General features: G+C 37.8%; 1 protein-coding gene across 2 annotated transcripts in view; it reads left to right on the forward strand.

The window, feature by feature from the left end:
• Positions 1-18,312, forward strand: part of LOC124404848 (zinc finger protein 395) — an 84,581-nt gene extending 66,269 nt beyond the window's left edge. For both annotated transcript variants that reach the window (XM_046879297.1, XM_046879298.1), the window contains exons 5-7: positions 15,827-15,924; positions 16,658-16,913; positions 17,583-18,312. In XM_046879297.1, coding sequence (XP_046735253.1) covers positions 15,827-15,924; positions 16,658-16,913; positions 17,583-17,798 — 570 coding nt within the window. In that variant the 3' untranslated portion in view covers positions 17,799-18,312. The remainder of the gene's footprint in view (positions 1-15,826; positions 15,925-16,657; positions 16,914-17,582) is intronic.
• Positions 18,313-24,472: the final 6,160 nt, after the last annotated feature.

Below are 24,472 nucleotides of genomic sequence, written 5' to 3' on the forward strand. Positions count from 1 at the left end.
GAATAACTCGTGAAGTCAACACGTCACGTCAATACTTGAAATTGAAAGGAAGACAAAGGTGTGGGAGAGGGTAGAGAAAAGACAGAAGAAGGCTCATAAATCTGTAGGATGTAGACGTGGTGGGAAAAAATTCAGTTAGGTAATTTAAAGGTTGGGCATAGAAAATACGGATAGAAATCTGCAGGACCCAGTGAAAGTTAGAAGAAAACATTTAGGAATTAGATGAGTGGTTGTAGATTACCTATTAATGCCGTGCGAGGGATTTGCGATGCAACTCTCGTTATCCTCAGAATACGATACGATAACGCAAACTCCGCACGGATCGATCTCGGCTGATCAAAGATATCGAACCTTGGAATACGTAACGGGTAGATCACAAGCCGTGCCGATCAGGCCGATCGAATTTTCGATTTTCGATTAACGAACCAGTAAAGAAGAAAAAAGTTAGTTATTTTCAGATTTGAGCGCCACTTCTACGGTACATGAATCAATCGAGATGAAATGAAAATAATTAGGAGAGTAAAATATTGACGTCTCTCACGATCAGCGACGCGACGTCTACATCGTCTTTTTCATAATATTTCGGTGCCACTGAGGTACTAATATGGTTTTGCAGCTATTTACCTTGAAGTAACAAAAGATTAGCGACAAGTTGTCCTTGGGATAGAAAATTCGTGTTTATTTTGCTCACCAAGTGGTTATCGTATGTATGTGTATACCTATACGTGAGTTTGTAACACATTATTCGCCGAAATCAGCTGAAAAAAGTAAAGTGATAAAGAAGGGGACGTTATTTAGATTAAGAATATTAAAAAGTATAATAATATAAGATACATATAAGAAATAAGGCATGTAGTCTAGTGTATGTACATAAAAAAAATTGATGTGAAAAAATTAATTCGAGAAAGTTTACAACGCTGTTGCAAGTTTACGTAACAATATAAATATTACGTTGGACAAAAAATTGAATATCGCAGTACGCGTATCGGAGAAGCTATAACCACACAATCAGCCACATCAGGTACCAAATATCTGACACGATTTGTATGTGTAGGAATAATTTATAACGTGACAGAATGTACGCGAAAATATTTGCGTTTGCTCCGAGAGCTCTGGTCTATTTAGCACCGTTTCATGGCACATAATCTGCACCAGACGACGCATATGACCTCGAACGCATGGCACGCCGAAAATTTGCTCGTATTAGGAAGGTCAGACTCGAACTCGTTGGGATAATGTCAGCTGAGTGGTAGATGTGAACCATTTAAAAGTGTGAAGGTGTAGATGAAAGTGATAAGTCGTTACGTGACGTTCTCCGTCGCGGCGGTGCACTGAAGAAAAAAGAAATCTTTCAGGACCTAGGATAACAAATCGAGTCGACTGCACTCTCCACCGGTTAGTTCGTCCGGGAAATGTCCGTTTTGCCTTGCCTTCGCCGCTGCCAGCACAAAATCTGCATGCAGTGAACTTGTATTTTGTCAAAAATTCCACATATAATGATGCAGAAATACTTATTTGTATAATTATTCGAATGGATTGCATTTTGTTCGGATCTTTGAATTTAAAAGCGGGGATCTGTTGTATCAACTGAGTCTCGTATTTAATTATAAAAGCTTTTTTTATCCTGTATTTTACTCTACGTTGACTTAATGTCACAAGATGAAAGTCTGACAACTTTCGCGGCATTTTTCATGCCTTGATATTTGTAATATTTTAACTTATAACGATTATCGTTGGTTACGCAATGAATCGCCATTTTATTCTGATCACACCCAAATTGTGGATCTAAATACAATCAGCCTGGTGTAACTGCACTTGCAATTTTTCAAAAGTGTTATGAAATTCAATTTGTATGTATGAAATCAATATTGTATAATTTGTCATTGATCGTTTTTATTTTCATATCACTAATGATCAAATAATACATGAATAATCGTGGCAATTGATTGACGCAAACTTTGAATTACAGTAAATAAAATTCATGCCATTATTTATGTAAAAATCGTCTTGTTTGTGGAAAAGGCGATAGAATGGACATTTCGATGTACTCGAAAATCTCGAATCTTCGTTTCTTAGTCTCTTCTGAAGTGAAACTCTCCTGCACCAACTGTGACGTTGTATGGGCTTATTTAAACATTGTCTTAGCATTATAAAATAGTATGTTGTGTAATAACGAGGCAAACCCGGTCTTTTCGGGCCGAACGTAAGTCGCGATATGATACGTAGGTCAGCACATTCGCGGACGCATGAAAAACACGCATGAAAAAACGCGTAAAACATGCTCGCGTTATATAAAGAATATTTTTGCAAGTTAATAACACGCTTTTTCTCAGCGGATGTAAAGCATGTATATTATTATTTACAATTATTCACGTTATACAAACTTTAGCCCTTCTAAGACCTTGAACTTTGTAAGAATCGCAGGTGTAGCTTTAAGCGTTAACGTCTTGTTACGTGCACAAACTGGTCATCAATCTCTGATCACGGAGTAAAGTTTTACTCACGTTTGCAATGCGGGCTTAACGCAATCGTGTAACTAATAGCTATTCGGTTCACTGCCAAGATATTTAGGCCGAATAGACGCAAATTGTAGGAGAAAGTTGCCTAGAGGCGCAACACATTCAGGTGGTGAAACCGTTTATATAAGAGCGTCCATTTATTCTTAAGGATTTGGCATGCTGAGGTTACGATTAGTCTTCGTTATTGTTGTTATTATCCTCAGCATTATTGTTATTTTTACGTCTACAGTTGCCCGTTCGCGAATGTCATTCATTGGTCCTGGTGAAAGGTGCAATGGCTGCTTGTTATCCGATAATTATTCATTTACTTGTACCTCCACATCCGCTGGGCGGGGACACAAAATTACTTGTACATACTTTGTGACGATAGCAACCATTACATTTTTTCGAGTTATTGAATCTGTTTCGACCGAGGGTTCGAAACTGGTCAGAGTCGGGTGGAAACATCTGAATTCGAATTTAAAAGATTAAGTTCGGATTCGAGTTCGGCTACTTCCACCATCGTTTGCGCTTACCTCAACCGAACTCTACCCAGATTCTAACCCTTGGTGGAAACATACTCGTTGAAGCAAATTCCTAATCTTCCTGTTTTACCGACAAACTCGATAAAACATGTTCTACATGTTTTCCCTGTGAAGAATTAATAAAATTAATAGAAAAGCACAAAAAATAACCTCAAAGCAAGTGAGATTCAATTACAAGTGTATTTACAGTGGTCCACCAATTTTTTAAAACATTTTCGTTTAAGACACGCCAAAATAATCCTGAGTTATGATGCATGCAGAGAAAATTGGCGCAAGCGATTTCGGAGTTAGTGTTGAGAAGCGACGATGTGTTTGTCGATAGTGTTCGATCGTGAGTCGATGAATCAGCGACGCATTTCGCAAGTCTAGTCGTGCAGTACGTTGGGTATATTTTTATATTTAGCGGGCTTATTGGCGGGAATATACAGCTACATGTACCACACCGTACGCGTCAGATAATTCGTACAGCTGCTGTTGATAGTCCTGGCCTAGGGTAACGTTATCCTTGTAGAGTCCTAAGCCCCACCCCAGCGGCAAACTCCCCTCCTCCTCGCTTCGTCGTCGTCAACGCGAGTACGGCCGCGCGGCTGCAGAACTCGATCCACCCACTTGTCCGTGGACGGGGATTCGCCACTCCAGCCAAATGTTTGCAAATCTTTGACCTTCGCTGGTGCGACTCAAACTCAATTCGCAATTCTAACGGCCGATAGCATATCTCTTTACGTTACCGCTTATTGACCCGCTCACGGTGCTGCAGCTTATTTGGCAATGGTATTCCTCTCTATTTTCTCCCGATCTTTTATGCTCGTCACGTTTTTCAAGACATGGCGCTTCTACAAATGTAATGCTAGCTGATTCGGGTGATCAATTTATAGATTGCTAATGGTAAGTATACTGTGGCCTCTGAATTAAGTTTAGATTACACCTACTGGTGGCAGTAAATATACCTACTCCATTAACGTGGTTCTTTGTCGTTTTTTTTACTCTCAATCGACTTATCATTACTAAATGAAAGTCGAACAGTTTCTCCGATGTTTTGTGTGCCGTGAGGTGTGGAAAATTTACCGATAACAATCACATTATTTTCACTTACGACACTCGATTGCCCGTGCATTTTTACTTTACAGGTTCTCATCTTACATGATTGTAATGGAAAACTACACAGAAAGTACCCAGTTTAGAAAACAAAAAAATACAAAAGGCTCAGTCCCGTCTAAATTATGAAAGCTACTTTCAAGTTTACAGAGTGGAGGTCAAAACTTGGAAGGGCCAATATTGCAAATGGCCGATATATCGTAATTCCAAACATGTGAAAATAACATAACGAAAGATGAATTATTCGAAATCTTGAGTCATTGGCTAGTAGTCATTCTAATCGCTGACGCTTTCAAAAATCAAGATTTCGAACAATTCATCTTTCGTTATGTTATTTTCACATGTTTGGAATTACGATATATCGGCCATTTGCAATATTGACCCTTTCAAGTTTTGACCCCCACCCAGTTTACCTACACAAATGCGACGCATGCGAGTACAGTAGACATTCGCACCCATCTCCACAGTGCATCTTCGAACGATTGCCCGTTTATTGAGATGACCGAGGTGACTAAACAATTCATAAGACCGCTCACAGATAACGACACATAAGCGCCTGGTAACCACTAGCAATCTTCAGCAATCTTTTTCTCTGTCTCAAGTACCCCGATACGTAGCATCGCTAAGTACACACCTCCGACCAAAAATGCTCCGTACTTTTGCTCCCATTATCTCAACTGCTGACTGTTTTTGTCAACGTATAGTTATATAGCTCTGCAACGTGAACTGTCGCTCAAGATGAGAAACTACTGAACAAGTCGACCACGGGTCGCCTGAAACCTATGATTACACAAATCGACCAGCCGTCGATGTGTTCTCTTGACGGGCACAGAGATTTTCTTCTGTCACGCGCCTTGCGATGGATGTCGAAAACCGGGAGCGCAGCTCTTCTGCACTTCTGCTACGATCTCGTACGGTCATTCACACATAACTCTGGCCAATCAGGAGCGTGCCAGCACGAAAGAGTTTTTAACCCTGATCTTGAGGCTTTTTTTCTTAAGAAAGGATGATTTTCTTATTTTATCGGCTGTAGTGCTCCATATTATACATTCTCGAAGTCTGAAAGAATTACTGATCTTGAAAATACACCTGCGCTAAATAAAAGGATTTTATTGGTTTATTGAAACAATATGTGAGCAGATTTTTTTCTGCTCGTCAGTTTCTTCAATTTGATCGGAGCCGCGTGTGAACTATCAAACACGTTGAGATTCAAATCGTTCGATCTTGAAAGGAAATGTCATTTGAAAACCGAGTAGATTAATGTTTTATCCTATACGTTGAATAGGAATAAGTATTATTAATTCGAAAATAATGACTATTCATCTAAACATCACTAGAATCCATTATTGAATTCATTGCTTCACCTTAATTAGAATGTACTGAAACTAAAAAAATAAGTAAGTTATTATAAAAAATATCAAAGTCATATTTTACAATTCTTACTTCTTCCGAGTAATGGAATCTCTTCAAACTTTGACAAATGGTAGGACTGTTGATTGTGCTTATGAGTTGACTCGAGGAAGTCCGAAAAATTGTCAAAGACACAGAACATACTTACTATAGATTCTCGATCAATTTGAGGTTATGGTACTCTACTGATATTCGAACCCCATGTTTTCGTATTTGTACATCAATTTTTGAACTAAAAGAGAAAAGAATAAATTGTAAAACACGATTGGCTCACTTGGTCGGCACTCCGACCTGCGCTTGAAGTCGAAAGATAGATCGAGGATGAGACAACCGCGTGATTGAGGTAATTTTCACTGTTCCTCCGGCGCTCTTGCGACCCTGTTCCTTTTTTTTTCATTCTCTACCTGCTTCTCGCTCACCGTAATCTCCCGGACCTTCACAGCCTTTCCCTTCCTTTTATCCGTCCCGCGTCCCCCTCGATCAGGTCAGTGTACATCCCTGATCCTCGACCACGCGCACGATTTTACCCGCGCCTTCGAATATAATGGCGATGTAAACAAGCCTGATGCGCATGCGCAAGCTACTGAATTCTTGGCCGCTCGTCACGCGTAACGTATTGCACACTATAGAGCCGTGCGCATCCAGTGAACACGGTGTCCTTGTTTTACACGCACATGTCCAGGACAACTAGATTCGTGAATACACACATGGAGCAATTGGTTTTCACCTGCAGAGGACGTATCGTCCAATCGAGCACTTTTTAGTTCGAACCACGATATGCGGCAAAAGTCCGCGCGTATCGTTAATAACTGAGCAGCAGAAAATCGACCTCATCGGAAGCAGCCTTAATTATTTCTCGCTCAATTTCTCGCCTATCTGCACAACTAGCACCGTTCTCTTCTCGAACGACTTCCGGGTCGCACGGACTCGGCACAATAACTTCCGCTATATGTGGAGGCGGAATTGACAAAATTCGCCCATAACTGTGGGCATGAATCTTGACAAACTCAAGTCCAGCACTCTACTGTGAATTCATTTCGCAGTTTCTTTGCTCCCTTTTGTATATTTTCACTTTCTTATTCTTCTGCGGTAATGGCGACCGTAATTATTAGTGGACAAAATAAATTTTTACTTAACTTGCTGGCTTTCCCATGTTGTTTAGACGGGTCGAAAAACGATCATAAACTCTAGCCAGTTGAGCTCTGTATACTCCTGAAGATCTTTTTTTTTTTGTGCTTCTCCGCCGCGATCGGTCGACAACCGTGAGTTTTCAAACGAGTTGAAAAAAAGATTTACTTCAACAGGCGGGTAACGTAATTTTGTACAGACAAATTTTTGGCACTCCTGATCCATGAAAGTCTTTATTCAACAAAAATTAGCTTACAGTTGTTTGAAAGATGGAAGTGTAATCGAAAAGTTCATTTCTCTTCTTTATCTGTGGAAAACTTTTCGTCTCAAGATTGATCGTTGTGAAATATAAAAAAAAAAATGATTATTAGTTTTGATATTAATATTTCAGTGCATCAGCGTGTTTGAATTGATTTGAGAGATATTTTAGACAACTTAGAACAATTCGGTGTTTGGTTTTGAAAGGCGAGCAACGGACGCAGTTGAAAATGTATAAAAAGTATCGACCGAGCTCGGGGCTATCAACCAGCTTGAGAACAAAGGGTGAAGTCAAAAACCTTGAGATGACCGGGGGTGACTCGGGCCGATGAGAGGCGAGGTGAGGGACTTGGAGGGCGGCTGGCTAGACGGGTTTCCCGAAAACGTCCCAGTGCTAACAAAGAATGTCGAGCCAGCGGTCGTGGGTGTCTCCCTGATCATTTGCCCTGTGTGACACCGCGCGTTTTTTTCTCTCGAGAAGCATCTAATCCTCAAAATTATCTTTAGTTTTATTTCTCGAAAATCACTTAGTAGCTATTATTTCTACTTGCTTCTATCTTACTATATGATTTTCAAACGTTTCAGGTGATTTCTAGTATTTTTCGAATCCGGTAGAATTACAAGAAATCGGTTAGAGCACTAGGGGATCATTGAAAACCAGGAATAACATTAGAAATCGATGAAAATTAATCGTAAATTATGCTAAGAAAGTGTTTCCCGCAACACTTCCAGCAATCTTACATGATTTCTAAACCTGGCTTGTGATTTCAAACTGATATACAATGATTTTGAATAACTTTAAGTAGGTATCCCAATGAATCCTCCGCAATTCCAAAGACTTTTATAATTTATAAGGGGATGCTATACTTGTATTAAACTCGCTGAATGACTACATGCTGAAATGGGTATTACAAGACATTTTCCTTCTGACATGCAACAGTCTACGATTAATGAAGTGGCACTTGCTATAGCAATCGATCAGAACTACAAAAAATTCTTGCTCAGTTTGTAAGCTGGTAAAATACTGAGCATATTTCACAAATTCTAACTAATCCATATAGCAACCGCCATTTTGTAATATCTGAATTATTAACTCATAAAGGAAAATTTAGTTTTATTACTCCTTCGAAAAATGAATCTGAAAACCTACATTTATACTAATTTACTCAAGCATATCGTCACCTCGAAGTGATTCGATTTCGATCCAGCCGATGTCGCTGCGATCGAAGTCGTTGAATTAGCGAGATCCTGGAGTGAATAGCCCCGCGAGTGAACTCGCAAGATCCTAGGGGAAGGCTGAACCACAACCTGTGGATGTTGCTGCGGCGGGGATGGGAACACGCGGTCGGAGCGAAGACAAAGGAAACCTGCCGTTGCTCCTGCGTTGCCGTTCCTCCCGCCGAAGTCTCGTTCCCGGGACGCGGCGGTGTGTGTACCATTTTTCTGCGTCGAGGTACTCGCGTGTAGCCATACATGCCTATGGTGGCGTATAATGCGGAGGGATCTGTCGGGCAGCTGCGGCGGCCGTGGACGGTCGGAGCGGGCGGAGTAACGCCCGGAGAATCAAAACAAACCGGCGGTGGAACCCTCGTGTCGGTGCGTCTGCGCCGTGTGGTGAGAGTCGGCCATTGACCCTTATGCCTCATACCGCCATCCACCACACGCCCGCCTTCGCACATCCACATGCGACGTGGTGCCGATACTTGCCGGGGTGACTCGGAAATTCTCAAGAAAATAACTCCCTGAGCACTCGATCCTGCATGATGCGCACCCCTCCCCCTTGATTAATTTATACCGCAGCTTGCTCTTGCATCGACTATTTGTACGACACTTTATCTTTTGAGTAACTCAAGATCGTATTTTTTGGTCCCGTCGGAGATATCATGCAAAATAGCCGCCTGTTAATAAATAATCGCATGAAATTATCAAAGACAATGTTCGGTGAACTGGATTATTCACATTCATATGTGTGACTTCTGGAGTGAAGATTTGTAAATCTCTTGGTGTATTACGGCTTTATAGAATTTTTAAATCTGCAGGACATTGTAACCTCTTTATCACAGAAAAATCGATTCGATCTTACCCCTGCAACAGTATCGGTAATCTAGCGAATTATTGTGATTTTTTTTAATGCTTGCAAACTTTTGAACACACTAAAAGTTCATTCAAGAAATTCTGTCTTCGAGACATGTATTTATTTTGTAAGCAAAGACTTGAAAGAGTTGCAGTTTCTCGACAAAATTTTTGATCGCAGTAAATACGGTTTTTTCGATCAAAATCGATTTCGCGGTTAAATCAACCCAACGATAAGTTATACATTGACTCACAAAGTATTGATGCGATTGTTCTCTGCGGTTTTACCGACCAAGCTGCGCAATCGGTTGTGCGCGTTGGTTTAAATCACGTTTGTGTGCTGACACAGTAAAAAATCTGAAGGAATCGCTCCAGCTTACAAGTTCCTCTCACAATTAAACGTGCTGCAAGTCTATGGTGCTGCTACGCCTTACTACTGGCTCATCTCTCAGGTTTGTCTGGGTCCGGCTGCAGGCCTGAATTTGAGGGGGGGGGGGGGGGGGGGGCACAGGGGCTATAGCCCCGGGCCCCGCACGCTTAAGGGCCCCCAAAAGTACCACTCGTACTTTTGAAAAAAAATTTGAAGGCTCTTTTAAAACAGATTACTGAATGAAATTTCGGTCATCTTTCATCACTTTGCATCTACAGAAACGATTTAAATAATTCAAACTGTGATATCAATATTATTATCACAATAATAATTTTCTTATTGATTGATATAGTACTTCTCTCGATTTACTGCTGTGAATCTTGATTTGACGACGACTCTAAAAGCTAGGTGTTTTTCTTTAGGGATTATTTTGAGTTTTTTTCTGTTCCTGCTGATAGCTAATGTATTGCGGCAGTTTTCTGCGACCAGTGCTGCCAATTTGACTATCGGAACAAACCGACAAATAAAAGTGTAGTTACAGCTAGTTACTTGAGACCCTTACCTGAGACCCTATCATATCATGTTTAATTCTCATGCTTGTTAGATGGATTCATATAACTTTCCTCTATCTGCAAAAATATTATTCTCACATAGGGCCCCGAAAAATGTGTCTAGCCTCAGGCCCCTTACACGTTAAGTTCGGCACTGTTGGGTTGTGTTCAGTTGCATCGGATCAAGGCGCTTCGGATGATAATATTCAGATGTTCCTTGTACCGCAGCTGCACATGTTTCGTCCCGCGAGCCACTTGTGAGCGTAAGGTCGTCCAACACGCACACAGCAATCACGCACGCACCAGGGCAGCAACCCTAGAACTGATCGTGAGTCTCCGACTTTACGTGCAGCAACCTGGCGATCAGCGATACAGCTGTAGATATCTATGCTTGCCTTTTTATTTTCCCTCAGTCTTCTGTATCACGCACTTGTCATTTTTATACCTCTTTTGACATCTCGGAACAAAATCCTTTTGTTTCCAATTTTTTTCTTCGTATCCTTCGAACGGATTGCATCGAATCGCGATTAACGAAATCTAAGAGTGAAAACGAAGAGATGATACGGACGTTATTCACCGTGCTACACACATGACACACGTTCTTTGTTTCGAACCTTCAATCATATCTCTCGATGCGTTGTCCAGGTATTATTCACTGATTGAATTTCTTATCGCTCCTCGACGTCGGTAATATTATCCTTCGTTCTTATCTAAACTAAAACATATTGTACTGTCTTAGTGCGCAGTTTTCATCGCTCTCCGAATGTTTTAACAAATGAATCACAGTGCGCATGGAACGTATAACTGAAAACATCCTAATCATATGATTCAAAAAGTTTCACCCACTGGTACTAATTGTAAGGTTACTTTCCGATAGTGTTCTAGTCCACATATGTCCGAACCAAACTTGAACGCGAATTATCTTGAGCGTCTAACATGGAAATTGGTACAGCATTTGTACAGCGGAACGTTTCAATACAATAGTACTTAGTGCCGCTTCACGGGATGTGAACCATCCCGATTAACCGATAAATTCTGTACATCATAATCTTCTTTTTTTTTTCCTGAATAACGAAATCTCTTCAAAATTTGCGTAATGACAGGATTTATGACTGCGGTTGTATGATTATGAAGAAAAATTGTTGAAAAATATTTACGAAATACGAAACAAAAATCCGGTGATGGTTCAAAAATTTCAAAACAGTGAACTAGCCCTAAGGCCTGGTGACGGTGCATTGACTCAGGGAGAGAAGGATTGGGCTTTTGTACGAACTACGAAGGCAAATGCAGGCTACACGGACTCGAAGGAAAGACGAAAAGATTGATTGATTGGTACTTTATTTAGCCATTCGGCTACTTTCATCATTACATTCTTTCTTCCTCCCACTTATTGCATTAATATCAGATTTTATATCCTATTCTATCATTTCTTATCTTACTTTATTATCGGCACCCTTGTCTTCACATATATGCTCAGTTCTCTCTTAAATCCACACATCGTTTCTTCTAATTTTATTCTTTCGGGTATTTCATTGTACATTTTGAAGCCACTATATATTAAGGATTTTTCCGCCGTTTTTGTTCTGCAGTATTCTATATCTAACGCATTTCTATTTCTTGTATAATACTGGTGTCTCATATTTACTCTCTTTATCGCTCTGTTCATATAATCTGGGGCATTTCCTTTTACCATATTATGTACCATTATGCACACATTGTAACACATCCTTTGATACACACTCATAAAACATAAGGCATCTAGCATTTCATAAATTGGTGTATATTTATTGCACCTCAGTACCGCTCTCATTGCTCTGTTTTGCACTTTTTGCAACATTTGCATACTGTACCCATTTAAATTTAACAATATACTACTGCAGTAGTCAAAGTGTGGCGCTATTATTGTCTTGTAAATTGTTACCCTCGTGTATATTGATATATGTTTATTTATTCTATATAACCAATTTAGTTTTTTGCCACTTTCTTCGCTACATATTCTGCGTGTTGGTTAAACGTTAAATTTTCGTCTATGATTATTCCCAAGTATTTTGTTTCTTTTATTTCTGCTATTCTATTCCCATCTATACCTATATTACATTTATTATTGACTATCATTTTTCTTGGGTCGCGTATTAGCATAAAGTGTGTCTTCTTAATATTTAATTTCAATCCATTTGCCCTTAACCATGTTGTCATATTCGTCAAATCACTGTTTATCTTATATTCTATTCGGTCCGAGATATCGTCGTTTATATATATAATCATATCGTCGGCGAACATATTACACTTACAATGATTTAATTTTTGCTTTATGTCATTTATATATACTAGAAATAGAAGAGGTCCAAGGACTGATCCTTGGGGCACCCCATATTTAACAATTTTCTCTTCCGACAGTACTTGTTTATAGTTAGTTTTTTGTTTTCTGTTATTTAAGTAAGATTGCAGCCATTTAAGTACTTTACCTCCTATTCCATATTCGTTTAATTTTTCGATAAGCTTTTTCCTATTCACCGTCTCAAAAGCTCTTTTAAAGTCTATATATACTACTCCTATCATTTCACTTTTGTTTAAACTGTCTCTCCATTCTATTAACGTTTTTTGCAGCGCCGTTTCGCATGATAGGCCACTTCTGAATCCGGATTGTTCTTCGTTAATTATTTTTTCTCTTTCTAGATATTCTTCTAATTGCTTCTTAACCACCTTTTCAATGACTTTTTCATAAGTGGGTAGTATGTTGATAGGCCTATAGTCTTCTGCCTTTTTGCTACCTTGAACTTTCTTTATTGGTACGATGGTAGAAGTCTTCCAATTTTCAGGAAAAATTCCTTCCTCAAGCGATTTATTTATAATAGTAACTATTTCTTCTTTTGTCGCTTTCCACGCCATTTTTAAGATTTCCGTTGTTATTCCTTCTTCTGTTCCTCTTTTATCTTCCAGTTTTGTGATAATTTCATCAATTTCTTTACTTTCCATTTTTTTGAATTTTTCAAATTTTGTTTCCCTGTTAATTGTTTCATTCCTTACGTCCTCTTCTCTATCATCTGTTTCATTTACTATTTCATCGATACTGTTTATGAAAAAGTGATTAAATTAAACTTAAAGAGAGAGAGAGAGAGAGAGAGAGAGAGAGAGAGGGGGGGGGGAGGGAGGGAGGGAGGGAGGGAGGGAGGGAGGGAGGGAGGGGGAGAAAGAGAGAGAGAGAGAAAGAGAGAGAGAGAGAATTAGGTCTCTGACCCCGGGATGGACGGCCGCCCGGCGCTCTCCGGTTCCCGCGTGACTCGCCAGGCATCGCCCTCTCCGCCTTCGCGTCCTGCTGTCTTATGACGCCGTACAGCCTTCGCGCGAAGAAAAATACGTCTAAACATCGAAAAAATTTACGTGCCCAGGTGCACGCGGTCTTTTTTTTTTACGAAAATCCTCGTTGTGGCCTTTAGGACGGGATTTCGGACCTTCCTGTTTTACCTACAGATTGAGCTAACCAACACTTATACTTTTTTCTTTACCTGAACAATAAAATCTTTTCAAACTTTGACAAATCGTTCATGATCATGCTTGTGTGTTTATCAGGAAAAGTTGACGGAAACACTTAAAATTAACTAGTACAGTTCATTTTCATTGTTTTAAGGTTATGGTACACTGATACAGCGAAACCACGTATTTTTCGTTGCTTTTCCGAAATTTTTCGAATAACCATACAAGTGGGATCATAAATTCTATGATTTCCTAATTCCTGTAAAGATTTTGTTATTTAGAACAAGAAAAATGTGTAAAACGCGGCTCGCTGTATTGTCGGTAAGACAGGACGCTCGTTCCTATCACTTCGTGAAGTTTAGCGAATACAAAAAATGGATTGCAGGCAACTCTACAGTAAATTACATTATCGATAGCACAATGTACCAGACCTCTAACCTCTCCCCATCCTGCCCCAAAAACAGAGCGTCCCACGTTTCTTTTCATGCAACACCCGCATGCCAAGCTTGGCACCCAGAGCGCCCTTAATTCATTTTGATAAGTCTATTAATAAACCAGCACTTGTTCAATGCCTGTCTTATTAAGATATTGTAATAATATAGGTGTAACATTATCGCGCCCTATGCCGCCGAAAATATCCTATCATTTAAGAAGTATCAGACGTAATTGTTCAAGCCTGGATGCTATAATTATTTTTATATAGAACCTTCCAGTCATATTCTGGTTCTGGATTCATCTTGATCATTATGAACGAACAAACGGGGAAGTGTTTGACTGTTAATTCACTTGCCTAAATGACAAGCGGAACAGAAAAAAATCTCCAGAAGTGTTATTTGCGCCCATGGTAAAGCTTCCTGAAATTGTTAAATTGTTGATATCTTAGATTGCGTTATTCAAATTTGCTCCGATTCACTTCTACCACACAGATACTGTTTCATTCGCGATTCCTATCATTGACTCACTATAATAATAGTGCTAGAGGTTTTTTTTTTAAGTTTCTTTCCCTCTACCTAAAAATAAGTTTTCATTCGAACGGAACGACGGATTCATCTATCTTCAAAGATATGCTTGGAATATATACATGGCGCGGAAAATGTGTCAGTCGGCTGGGAATGTACCCTGATGTCAGTTTCCCCTGGACTGAGCACTGGCTGCACTTTGTCCCATTGTTAGTAGCTTCTATTGCGCGTTCTCTTCCTCTCCTTCATTCCACCGTTCTAAACACCACGGACTTTGCCGCACGGCGACGACGCACTCGACTCGAACTCCTCTAGTGGGAAAAATCGATGACCCGACCGAGTGGCGTAGGCGTCGTGCGCTTCTTTCCTTTTGTTTACGTCGAAACGAGCGCCGGCCGGCTTTAACCGCCACACGAGGCGCACCAGGAGGGTGCGAGTTCCTCACGTGGTATTGATTCCCCACCTTTTCTTCTTCTCGTCAGGGTGTCACATTGCACGCAATGGTCGCAGACCATGGTGTGGATTGGCGACGTTGATTCTCTATCCTTTTCTCAAAGTTGCCTTAAACACGGACGTGAAAAATCTAGTTCATCCGTATTGCGTGAAGAATGATTTTACTCATTAGTAACAAATTTTCGTGTCTGTTCCCGCAAATATTTTCTTCTGCGATGAAATTCCGTACGCACTTTGAATTTTTTCCTATCTTTTTCTCATTCCCGCTACTGATTTTCCGAAATAGATAGCGTTAAGGAGATGCAACAGTTCTGCTTTGACCCACACTGAGCCTTTTTGGAAAAGTAGCAAATGTTGTGCGAAGTCATGTAACGTGTCACTCCTCATTATTTCTAGAATACGAAAAATCCCTCAGGTAACAAGAGTGGTGCCGTTGACTGAAGGTTGTTAGGAACAGCCAGCTATACATATAAGCGTTTTGAAGCTCACGACCACCACACCAGACACGAGACGGTGCAAGGTGCTTCGATACATAATTTCTCATCGGTACCGACTTAATTAGTAGGATACTCCTCTTACCACTGCGCCTTTAGCGCCCTTTTCTTTACTTCAAGACAATACCCATGATTGGCTGCCTTTAGCAATCTTTGATCAACTATAGTGCCCAAAAGTGCGCACGATAAAAAAGTGACTCGATCAGTAAATGTGGAACTGTTGTACACGCGTACTATCAAAAATTCGAGTACATTGGCCAATATCTGATTTACATAAACATCTTATTGCGTTTAACGTTGCAATTTTTTTTGCAGAATACACTCACATACACATAGTTCAAAACTAATTTTGTATAGTGTTCTAAAGATGAATACATGTTTTAGATTCACTTGAATCAATCACTCAATGCCGCATGCGAACGCCTGTAAAGCAAATCAATAAATGGTTTACATTAATAAACTACTTTATCGAACTAATTAGATATAATTCGTTAGCTTTAACGTATCTCTTGTTGCAGGCGCATCGCATGGTCTTCCAATGCACCTGGCCGGGATGTCTTGATATCCAAACTACTTGTGCTGCCATCGAGGAACACGTACGAAAACTACATCTAGGGTGAGTCTACATATTTTTTATTCACAATTTTAGTAATAGAAAAATTCATGTTGAATAAATTTTTTTTGTAATATTATGTAACTGACCATTTATTTAATGTCAAGTATTCAACATCGACAATTTCGCGATTCGAACGGGTATCAATAACTCGAGGGCTTACTTTCTCTGTAAAAAAAAATTCTAGCGACGGCATCGACACACGGTTACTATGTAACGGAGCAGCAACTCACCCTCCATTTTGTTGAGAAACATTGTGAGCAATTTTCCTACCGCTAGATAGCAAGTGAATTTCACGAATAGAATTCCCAGTTTTCAGGACTTCGAAACGCTAACATCATATTTTAATCATTCTTGCCGTCATTCCGTTTGGCGTGAAATAATACTCGATTAATAACGGATGCTGAGAATCAATTTCGAGCCGATGTAAAACTAAAACTGTATCCAACGGCATCCATCTTGATCAATTCTGGCATCATTTGGCGCCAGAATTTGAACTCGCACGTTATATACCGAGCAATAATGTTTTCCTGGACTTCGGTGAAGTCTGAAACTTGAAAAATACATTCTTCGGTATTGAACCCGAGATATACTTTCCGTGCATGTTTGGCAAAAAATTTCCTTTGTGTACAAATTATGGAATTTGCATACTCATAGGTCGGTCTATTAGCCGATTTTCTTGTATTTTGTTAAATAAACATCTTGAAAGTACTATAAGTGTTTTTTATTTTGTTAGCCCCAAGGAGAGGCAAAATGGAGATGACAACGAAGATGATGATATGTCGAATCACGAGGAAGAGTTTTATTACACAGAAGTTGCCCTCGGATGCCACACAAGCTCTCCACCAACCATGTCACATCGGGACATGGCACGTCCTCCCCATGAAGATCCAGAGTATCAAAAACAATTGCGTCTAGAGGCAGTGCCAGTTGACAACAATACCACGCTCATCAAAGACAGGAGCAACACGTTCAATGTTACTCCCTCTCCGGTAATTATCATTGAAAATTTGTTGAAATATGACGAGTAAGGCAGCAATGTTGGTACATAATACTTCTCAAAATGCTTTTCTGATGAAAAAGCATTTCTAAATGTTTTTAAACAAAACTCTGTAAGATTCCAAAAACCCTGACAAACTCTAAAAAAGTCTTTTCTACTCTGATTACTTCTGATCAGTGATGGGTGAAACTGTAATTATTCAATTACAAATAACGACCTACAATATAATTTGTATTTGATCTTTTCCTAATTATAAATTTAACGTATAATTTAATGAATTTCGAATTGTAACTACGCAATGCCCAATACTGCTTGTGATGTATTCTGTTTATTATCACATAACTTGAATACTCTCAATAATATCGAGATTTTATAGATAGTTTTTACATATCTTGTAGATTCATTTCTAATGAATTCCAATTTCAATTATGGCCAAAAATTTATCTTTAATTTCCATTTCTTGACTGAAACTCTGAAAACTTACTATAAAATTTATCCAACTGTTGGAATTCAAAGCTTCTAATATGTTTTCCGGAATTTTTACATATTAAAAAGTACTCCGAAATATTTTTCCACCAGGAAATTTGTATAGGTTAATTGTCAAATATTTACTACTGAGAAAAAAACAGTGTGTTTAATATATTTGGTGTTTTGCTTACAGAGTTCTCCTATAAAGCACATAAAGCTATCGCCAAGGACTCTGCCCTCTTACATGCCGAACAACGGACTTTTGGCCGTGTCTAATAAAATGCCAGCTTCTCCTCGCCGGATGCGTGGAGAGACAAAAAAATGCCGCAAGGTGTACGGAATGGATCATCGTGAGCTCTGGTGCACACAGTGCAAGTGGAAAAAGGCTTGTAGCCGTTTTGGCGATTAGGTTTACACTTACTTGCCACAAATAACTGGTCTCCAGACATGTCTTATTGACCCCAAAGTTTGCCAATGTTAGGTTCGGCATGACTGAACTTCCTTCCAAAGACTAACTCTATATATTGATTGAAGGACATTATACTGTCAGGTACAGAGCAATTACAGAAAAGTATTCTATTTATATTATTTTAACAGGTGGTGAAATCAATTCTTGACTTTCATCAGAAAATATTACACCGTTTTATATATGTGAAACAAATTTTATTAATCCCATGACGGATTGTAGTCGTCCCGAGGCTGGACCTCTCGCATTGCTCTTGGTGAAACAGCTTTTTCAGTTTCACCTTTTAATTTGTACATAGTTAGACCTAACTTCGACTAAATTTTAGCCAAGCAGAATCACTGCTACTATTTTCATACGATCGAGTGTAGGTATAAAAAAGTTTATATCGAATTCATTGTTATCAAAAAGTATGGTTCAAACTCTGTACAATTCTACTCGAGAAAATTCTCTAACACAAATCCACATCTTATAATAATATATATTATATATATATCTAACTAATATTATATATATTATGTATATAATATATATATATATATGAGGAAGTGAATATAAAAGACAAGATGGTTAACTGAGGACTTATAACTCTTTGTTCCTGACACTTGAATCGCACAAAGTACTAGACAAACATCCACTGCACACTTAAATGGTGTAGTACTATTTGCAGCTGAATCAACGAAAAATTTTTATTCAGCTAAGGACTGGTGTTTTTAGGACTTTCTCGTTTTTATCTGTGATTCAGTTATGTCGTGGAATGATTACTTCTTTCGGGATCAGTGAGAGCGAAATTTTAATTGGCCAATTACAAATTACAAGTCTAACTTGTAACTGAAACAAAAGCAAAATAGAAATTGCATTTGTAAAATTCTATGTGATTTGTATTTTTTTTCTAATTATAAAATGCAGATGTAATCTGTAGTTTATTTCGTGCTAATTACAAATTCCACGTATAATTTGTAATTGAAATGTAATTTATTACAAATTTTAATTAGGTGATGCTCGATTCTGCTCGGTGTTGTATTGCTGAAATATAAAGAACATAAGCTTTGGAAAATTGAAATAAGTGCATTACACAAGAACTTAGCATTTGGCAAACTGTGATGGGGTCCCTTTGTGGTAACTTCGTTACAAGAATAAAGTGTTCAGGAACAGGCAATTATGGAGTATTAGCGCTCAGTGCGGAAACTGGCCACTCCTGGTTCACTTAAAAATATCGTTCAGGAAATGGTGTACTATAGAGATCAGATACTATCACTTTGGATTTTGGAAGCATTATTAATTCAAGAAAACGGATTGGATTAGTCTGATTAAATAAAAAATAGCAAATTGTGATATTTTGTCTAAATTATTCAGGTTCTAACGAACGGGAAAAATAAAAAAATGAATAAAAATAAAAATGAAAATGAAAAAAAAAAACAAACGAAAAAAATGGAAAAATTAGATTTATACACCGATCTATACTGCCAGACAAGTTAATTAAAAAAAAAACTGTTAAAATTTCGTAAGGTTGCGTCTTATAGGTCGTTATATAGTCCAGCCTTGGTAGCTGTCAGTGTTTGACAGCTGTAAGACTATTTGCATAAGCTCCAAACGTCGGCAGCATAGTCACCTTGGCCAGAAAACTCGATGTGATTCACCCGAAAATGTACAAAATTAGAGTTTGAGCAACATTTTGACACATTTCTTCACAATTATTTTCATATCATTCAATTAAATGATTATTTTCTGTTTTTTTTTTTTTTATCATTTGTTAAGATAAGACATCACCTGTATGATTTCGCTGATATTTTGTTTACAACTATGTTTTAAGTTTGCCCTGTTCCTTTTATTAAACATTTCTTCTCTCAATGACAACATTTCGCAACTTAAAACATGTTTATAAACAAAATATATTGTATACAAAAGTTTTATTTAAACACTAACTTATTTTTCACATTACACAAACAGTTTGTAGGCTGTGTTAAGTACAATATATTTATTATTGTGATGAGTTAAACGATTTTCCTTGTCAAAAAACGTAAATTGCAGAGAAAACTTCATAATTGTTTAATTTGCTTTGGGGCTATTCCACAAATGAATTCGTTTTTTTGGACGATTTTAGAATCCTTCCCGCTCATGCAACACCCCCCCTCCCCCCCCCCCCCCCTCCCCCATCATAATAATGCGTCACAAAATCTTGCCCCCATCCCTTTGCATCCTTTGTTGGTCTATTGATTTATAATTTTATCTATTTCTAAGATTGTCCGTAATGAAATACATTCGAGATATGCAAAATGTAAAATTTGAATATTAGAGAGGATTTTGTTGCTTGGCATTGAAAAGAGACAGGCAGCCTTTTATTTCTTTCTCTACGGAATTTTCGTACCAGACTCTGAATTCTATACACAGACACCAAACGTAACTCGTAGCCTCCATAATCGAACGTATTTGTTGAGTAGTCCCTTTTGAATGTTTACAGAATTTGAGCCCAGTATAAATATTGGGAATATTTTCAATTTTTTAACAATTTTTTGCTAATTCCACACTACTTTCAAGATGTGATGTTCTTGAATTTTGATGAAAATTTCGTACAAAACTCGTGATATGAATATTTTGAATCTTTTTATTCCCATTTTTCATTCATTCGATGTTTTATGTTGTAGCTGGTGAGATTTAAAGATTGTTCTCAATTGCCTCACAGCTGTTTAAAAATGAAAATTATGGACTTTAAATCACGTTTTGAACTATTACAGTATTTTATTACGCATAAGTATCTGCTGCTTAACATCCTATTCAAATGCGTTTTCGGCCTCATGTAGTTCCACTGAAACAAACTTTATTTCCGCAATCAATCAGCAAAAGAAAAAATCAATTTTTATTACTACCGAGTACAGCTCTGTGTAACTTTCTGTTTCTTGAAATTTTTTCGTCCACCGTCCTTCAGAGCAGAATTAATGAAATGGAAGCAGCAGGTGTTGCATTACAATATGCGAAAATTAAGGTCTAGATCCCATCATATTTGTTTTCGATCAAGGAAAATTAGGTTAATATCACCAGAAAGGCATTTCAGAAGTATCGAATCCTTTTGTCCTAGTTCTGTTACATAAAATGAATGTAAATAATTGTGAATTTGGATAAAGCAATACTGTTGAATTGTTGCAAGAACTCTGTTTCATAAGGAAAGTATGAAGCCTCAGCTTTTAGGAATGTTTCTTTTGCTGAAAATGTTTAGCTCCTGATGGGTTTCATTTGATGGACCTTTCCTTGCTCAATTTACAATAGACCTGATCGTTGAGAATTTGAACTTACTTCATTATTGCTCTGAAATAATATATTCGTCCATGTTTGTATCTATGAAACTCTATTGTTGAAGATATTTTTTTTTTTCCCAATTATTATTGAAATTTGATCAGATGTCAATCAAAATTAATATTTAAGTAAAAAATACCTGAGACATTTCGCTTGTTATATTTCACTCACCGAACTGCTGATGTAATTAATTGTAACCGAAGTGGAGAGAGGTCTATCGGATCAAACTATGCAACTCAGAATTCATGTTTTAGCCTACAGAGATGATCCTAGAAGTTTGAGAAGAATCTATGGTCTAGAGCTCTGATACTCTCCTTGTTAGTCAAAGATGTAAGATGATTATTTGGAGCGAAGCTCGCTGGAAGGCATATTGTGTAATTGTAAATCACTAATATCGAAAACATCCGCTGATATCCTGTTAATAAACAGCGTTTAGATATCATTGATTGTCACACACACACACGCAAAAACTTTACTATCGATGATCAACAACACCTTCCACAATTGTAAAATTACAAGAAACTTGTAGTATGGCAAAATACGTTGATTGTTTTTTAAATTATGACAATTGTACTTACTCCAACTTCATCGGTCATTTCTCGATAATCATTATTTAAGCTGTTTAAGATAACGTCGATATATGTGAAAAGCGTTTTTCTGACTCTATTTGAAAGGTTTCAAATGCCAGAAACACTCGGAAGTCGATGTGCAGTCAGCTTTGAACGTGATTCAACTGATGGTTAAGTGCACTAATACATAACGTAAACAATGACAACCTTAGACTTTAAAATTCTATAATTTAATACAAATTTCACTGTACCTGGCTAACGGGCACGAAATATCCGTGGTCAGAAAATCATGGTGGTAACGAATTCTATGTAATAAGAAATAATCTTAAGAGACATTTTTTCGAGTACACTACGAAGTATAATCGTCATCACCAATTTTACTTAGGCCCAATTTGTACAATAATAGCAATATAATCAGCATAATACCTGTAAAATACTATCATAGCTCATAGGATATATTAACTGGTTGAATGCAGAAATATTTTACTATTTGGAATAATTAACAACTAGAATACAAACCTTAAATAGGTACTGTAACGTGGCATTTCTCGAGCTAGTCGAGTAAGGGGCCATTCATTAGTTACGTAAGGGTCCGAGGGGGGGGGGGGGGGGGGGGGGGGCATTCTTGTGTAATATTTTACAAGTCGGAATGTGCATAATAGATATTTTCTATTGAGACAAAATATCCGTACAGCAATGTCTCGGGAAACAAAAATCGCAGAGAAAATTAAAGGGCAGTTTCAAAAACTATAAAAAATTTCTATTTACATGTTTCACAAACTATGAGATCTATTTGTTAATTTTTAATATACAATTTTATTTATGTATTGTTATTGTAAAAAATTTTATTTCATAACAAGTTTTTTTTAATCGTAAATGTGTTTATATTTGCACACTTTAAAGCTTATACATGAAAATTGTAGGTAAAATCTTACTTAAAAATTGAGAGGGGGAGACCAAGAAATCTTATGTGTTCTTGCCTAGGGGTAGAGGGGTTAAAAATGGCTAAAATCGTCCTTACGTCATTAATGAATGGCCCCTAACGGTCCGGAACGTGTTTTGGCAGCGGCCTGGGTAGCTTAGTGGTCAGAGCAGTCGTCCGGAAAGCAAAAGGTCCCCGGTTCGAATCCTGGTCCAGTCCAATCCGTGAAACATTTTTTCCGGACCCGCCATAAATGCACGTCGCAGTACCAATGCAGTGCAAAAATACATGGGCTGAAATCCAAAAATTTAAACATCACACAGATTTTCGCTTATCTGACATGAATAATCCGAAATCTTGTTTTGAAATTGAAGTAAGCATCTTGAGTGAAGGTGTAGAGCTTTGAATGGATACCTTGCTCATTGTTTGTTATTTTGAAAACATAGGTGTGTATCAATATCCAGGATAATTGAGCGATTGCACAAACAATTTACATACTACAGCTTTGATTTTGGTGCTACCAAATAATTTATCATCGCAATTTTTCCGTAATCAGTTCAACTGAGCTTTAAAATATTGAGGCCTATTTGACCACATTCCTAAAGAAAAACTGTTTCATTTGTATTATCAGTACGAAGCCATCAATTTGGCTTTCATTGCAGAAATTTTTTCCAACAAATGTCGTGAAAATCTCTGAAATATCCCAAGAAAGTCTGAAACTTTTTCGTGAATTATAAGTTTTTAGAATGAATCAGAGAATTTTATTGTTAGAGAAATCAGTCTATAATATTCAATTTCGGGGATTTTCAACTAAATTTGCGGGAATATTTTTTACCAGAATTGTTCACCACACAGTAGATCAGTAAAAGAGAAAAAGAAACAGATCTAGAGCTTTGATACCTAACTGGAATATTAATTTTACTATCAGCAGGATCTTAATAAAAAATCATTTTTCATAGTTAAATTAGTCAATGAGCTGTTAAATTATGCAAAAACTGTCCACTCAAACGTTCTCCAAATTTTTTTATTTTGTTACACGATGCTGCGGAGTAAAGCAAAAAGAATTGTTTCTCGAAAGTACAGATAAACAATTGTAGTATAATTTTTATTAATTGGGCGAGGATATTTTATATATCACCAAATGGATTTATTGTTACATAATTCGTAAGGTCACAGTTCATAGCACCGCTACTACTTCGCTGTTTCTCAGACGGTTTTATGGTAGATGCGCAATTTCCAGCTTCAATTTAATCATTTGAAAAATAAGAAAGAAAAAATATATACTTATATCAAAATTCTGATCTAAGATAGCAGTATTCCACACTATAAATAGTGTAATAATATGTTACGGTAATGCGTGAAAGAAAATTAACAGTGGTAGAAATAATCAGATCCTCCAAATTTGAATACTACAGGACGTCTACCTTGTTGAATTCCTCCTTAATAATAGTTTGTAATCAATTGGGATTCTCAATTTGGAGGTCGTCACAGCAACATGGCGTTGAAGTCTGTGATCAATTGATCGTTTCAGGCGAATTTAAAAAATTCCAGAGTCCAGAATGGATCGTGCAAATTGTTGACCCATCATTTTCTGATATTGAGTCTATTTAGAGTAAAATATAAGGTGAATAATCGCTTTTATAATTATACACGACGGCTGCGACAGTTGATGTGGTACATTTACTGCCGCCAGATGGCATGTTCTGAATTTGAGGATCCTAATTGAATTCAAAAAAGTAACAAAAGGAATAACGAAAAAAAAAATACAAAAACGATCTCATCAATTTAATGGAAATGCAGCTTAGGTACAGCAGGCTAAAAAAATTTCATACGAGTTA

Source organism: Diprion similis, chromosome 3 (genome assembly GCF_021155765.1).
Source record: "Diprion similis isolate iyDipSimi1 chromosome 3, iyDipSimi1.1, whole genome shotgun sequence".
In the NCBI taxonomy this organism is placed as follows: Eukaryota; Metazoa; Arthropoda; class Insecta; order Hymenoptera; family Diprionidae; genus Diprion; species Diprion similis.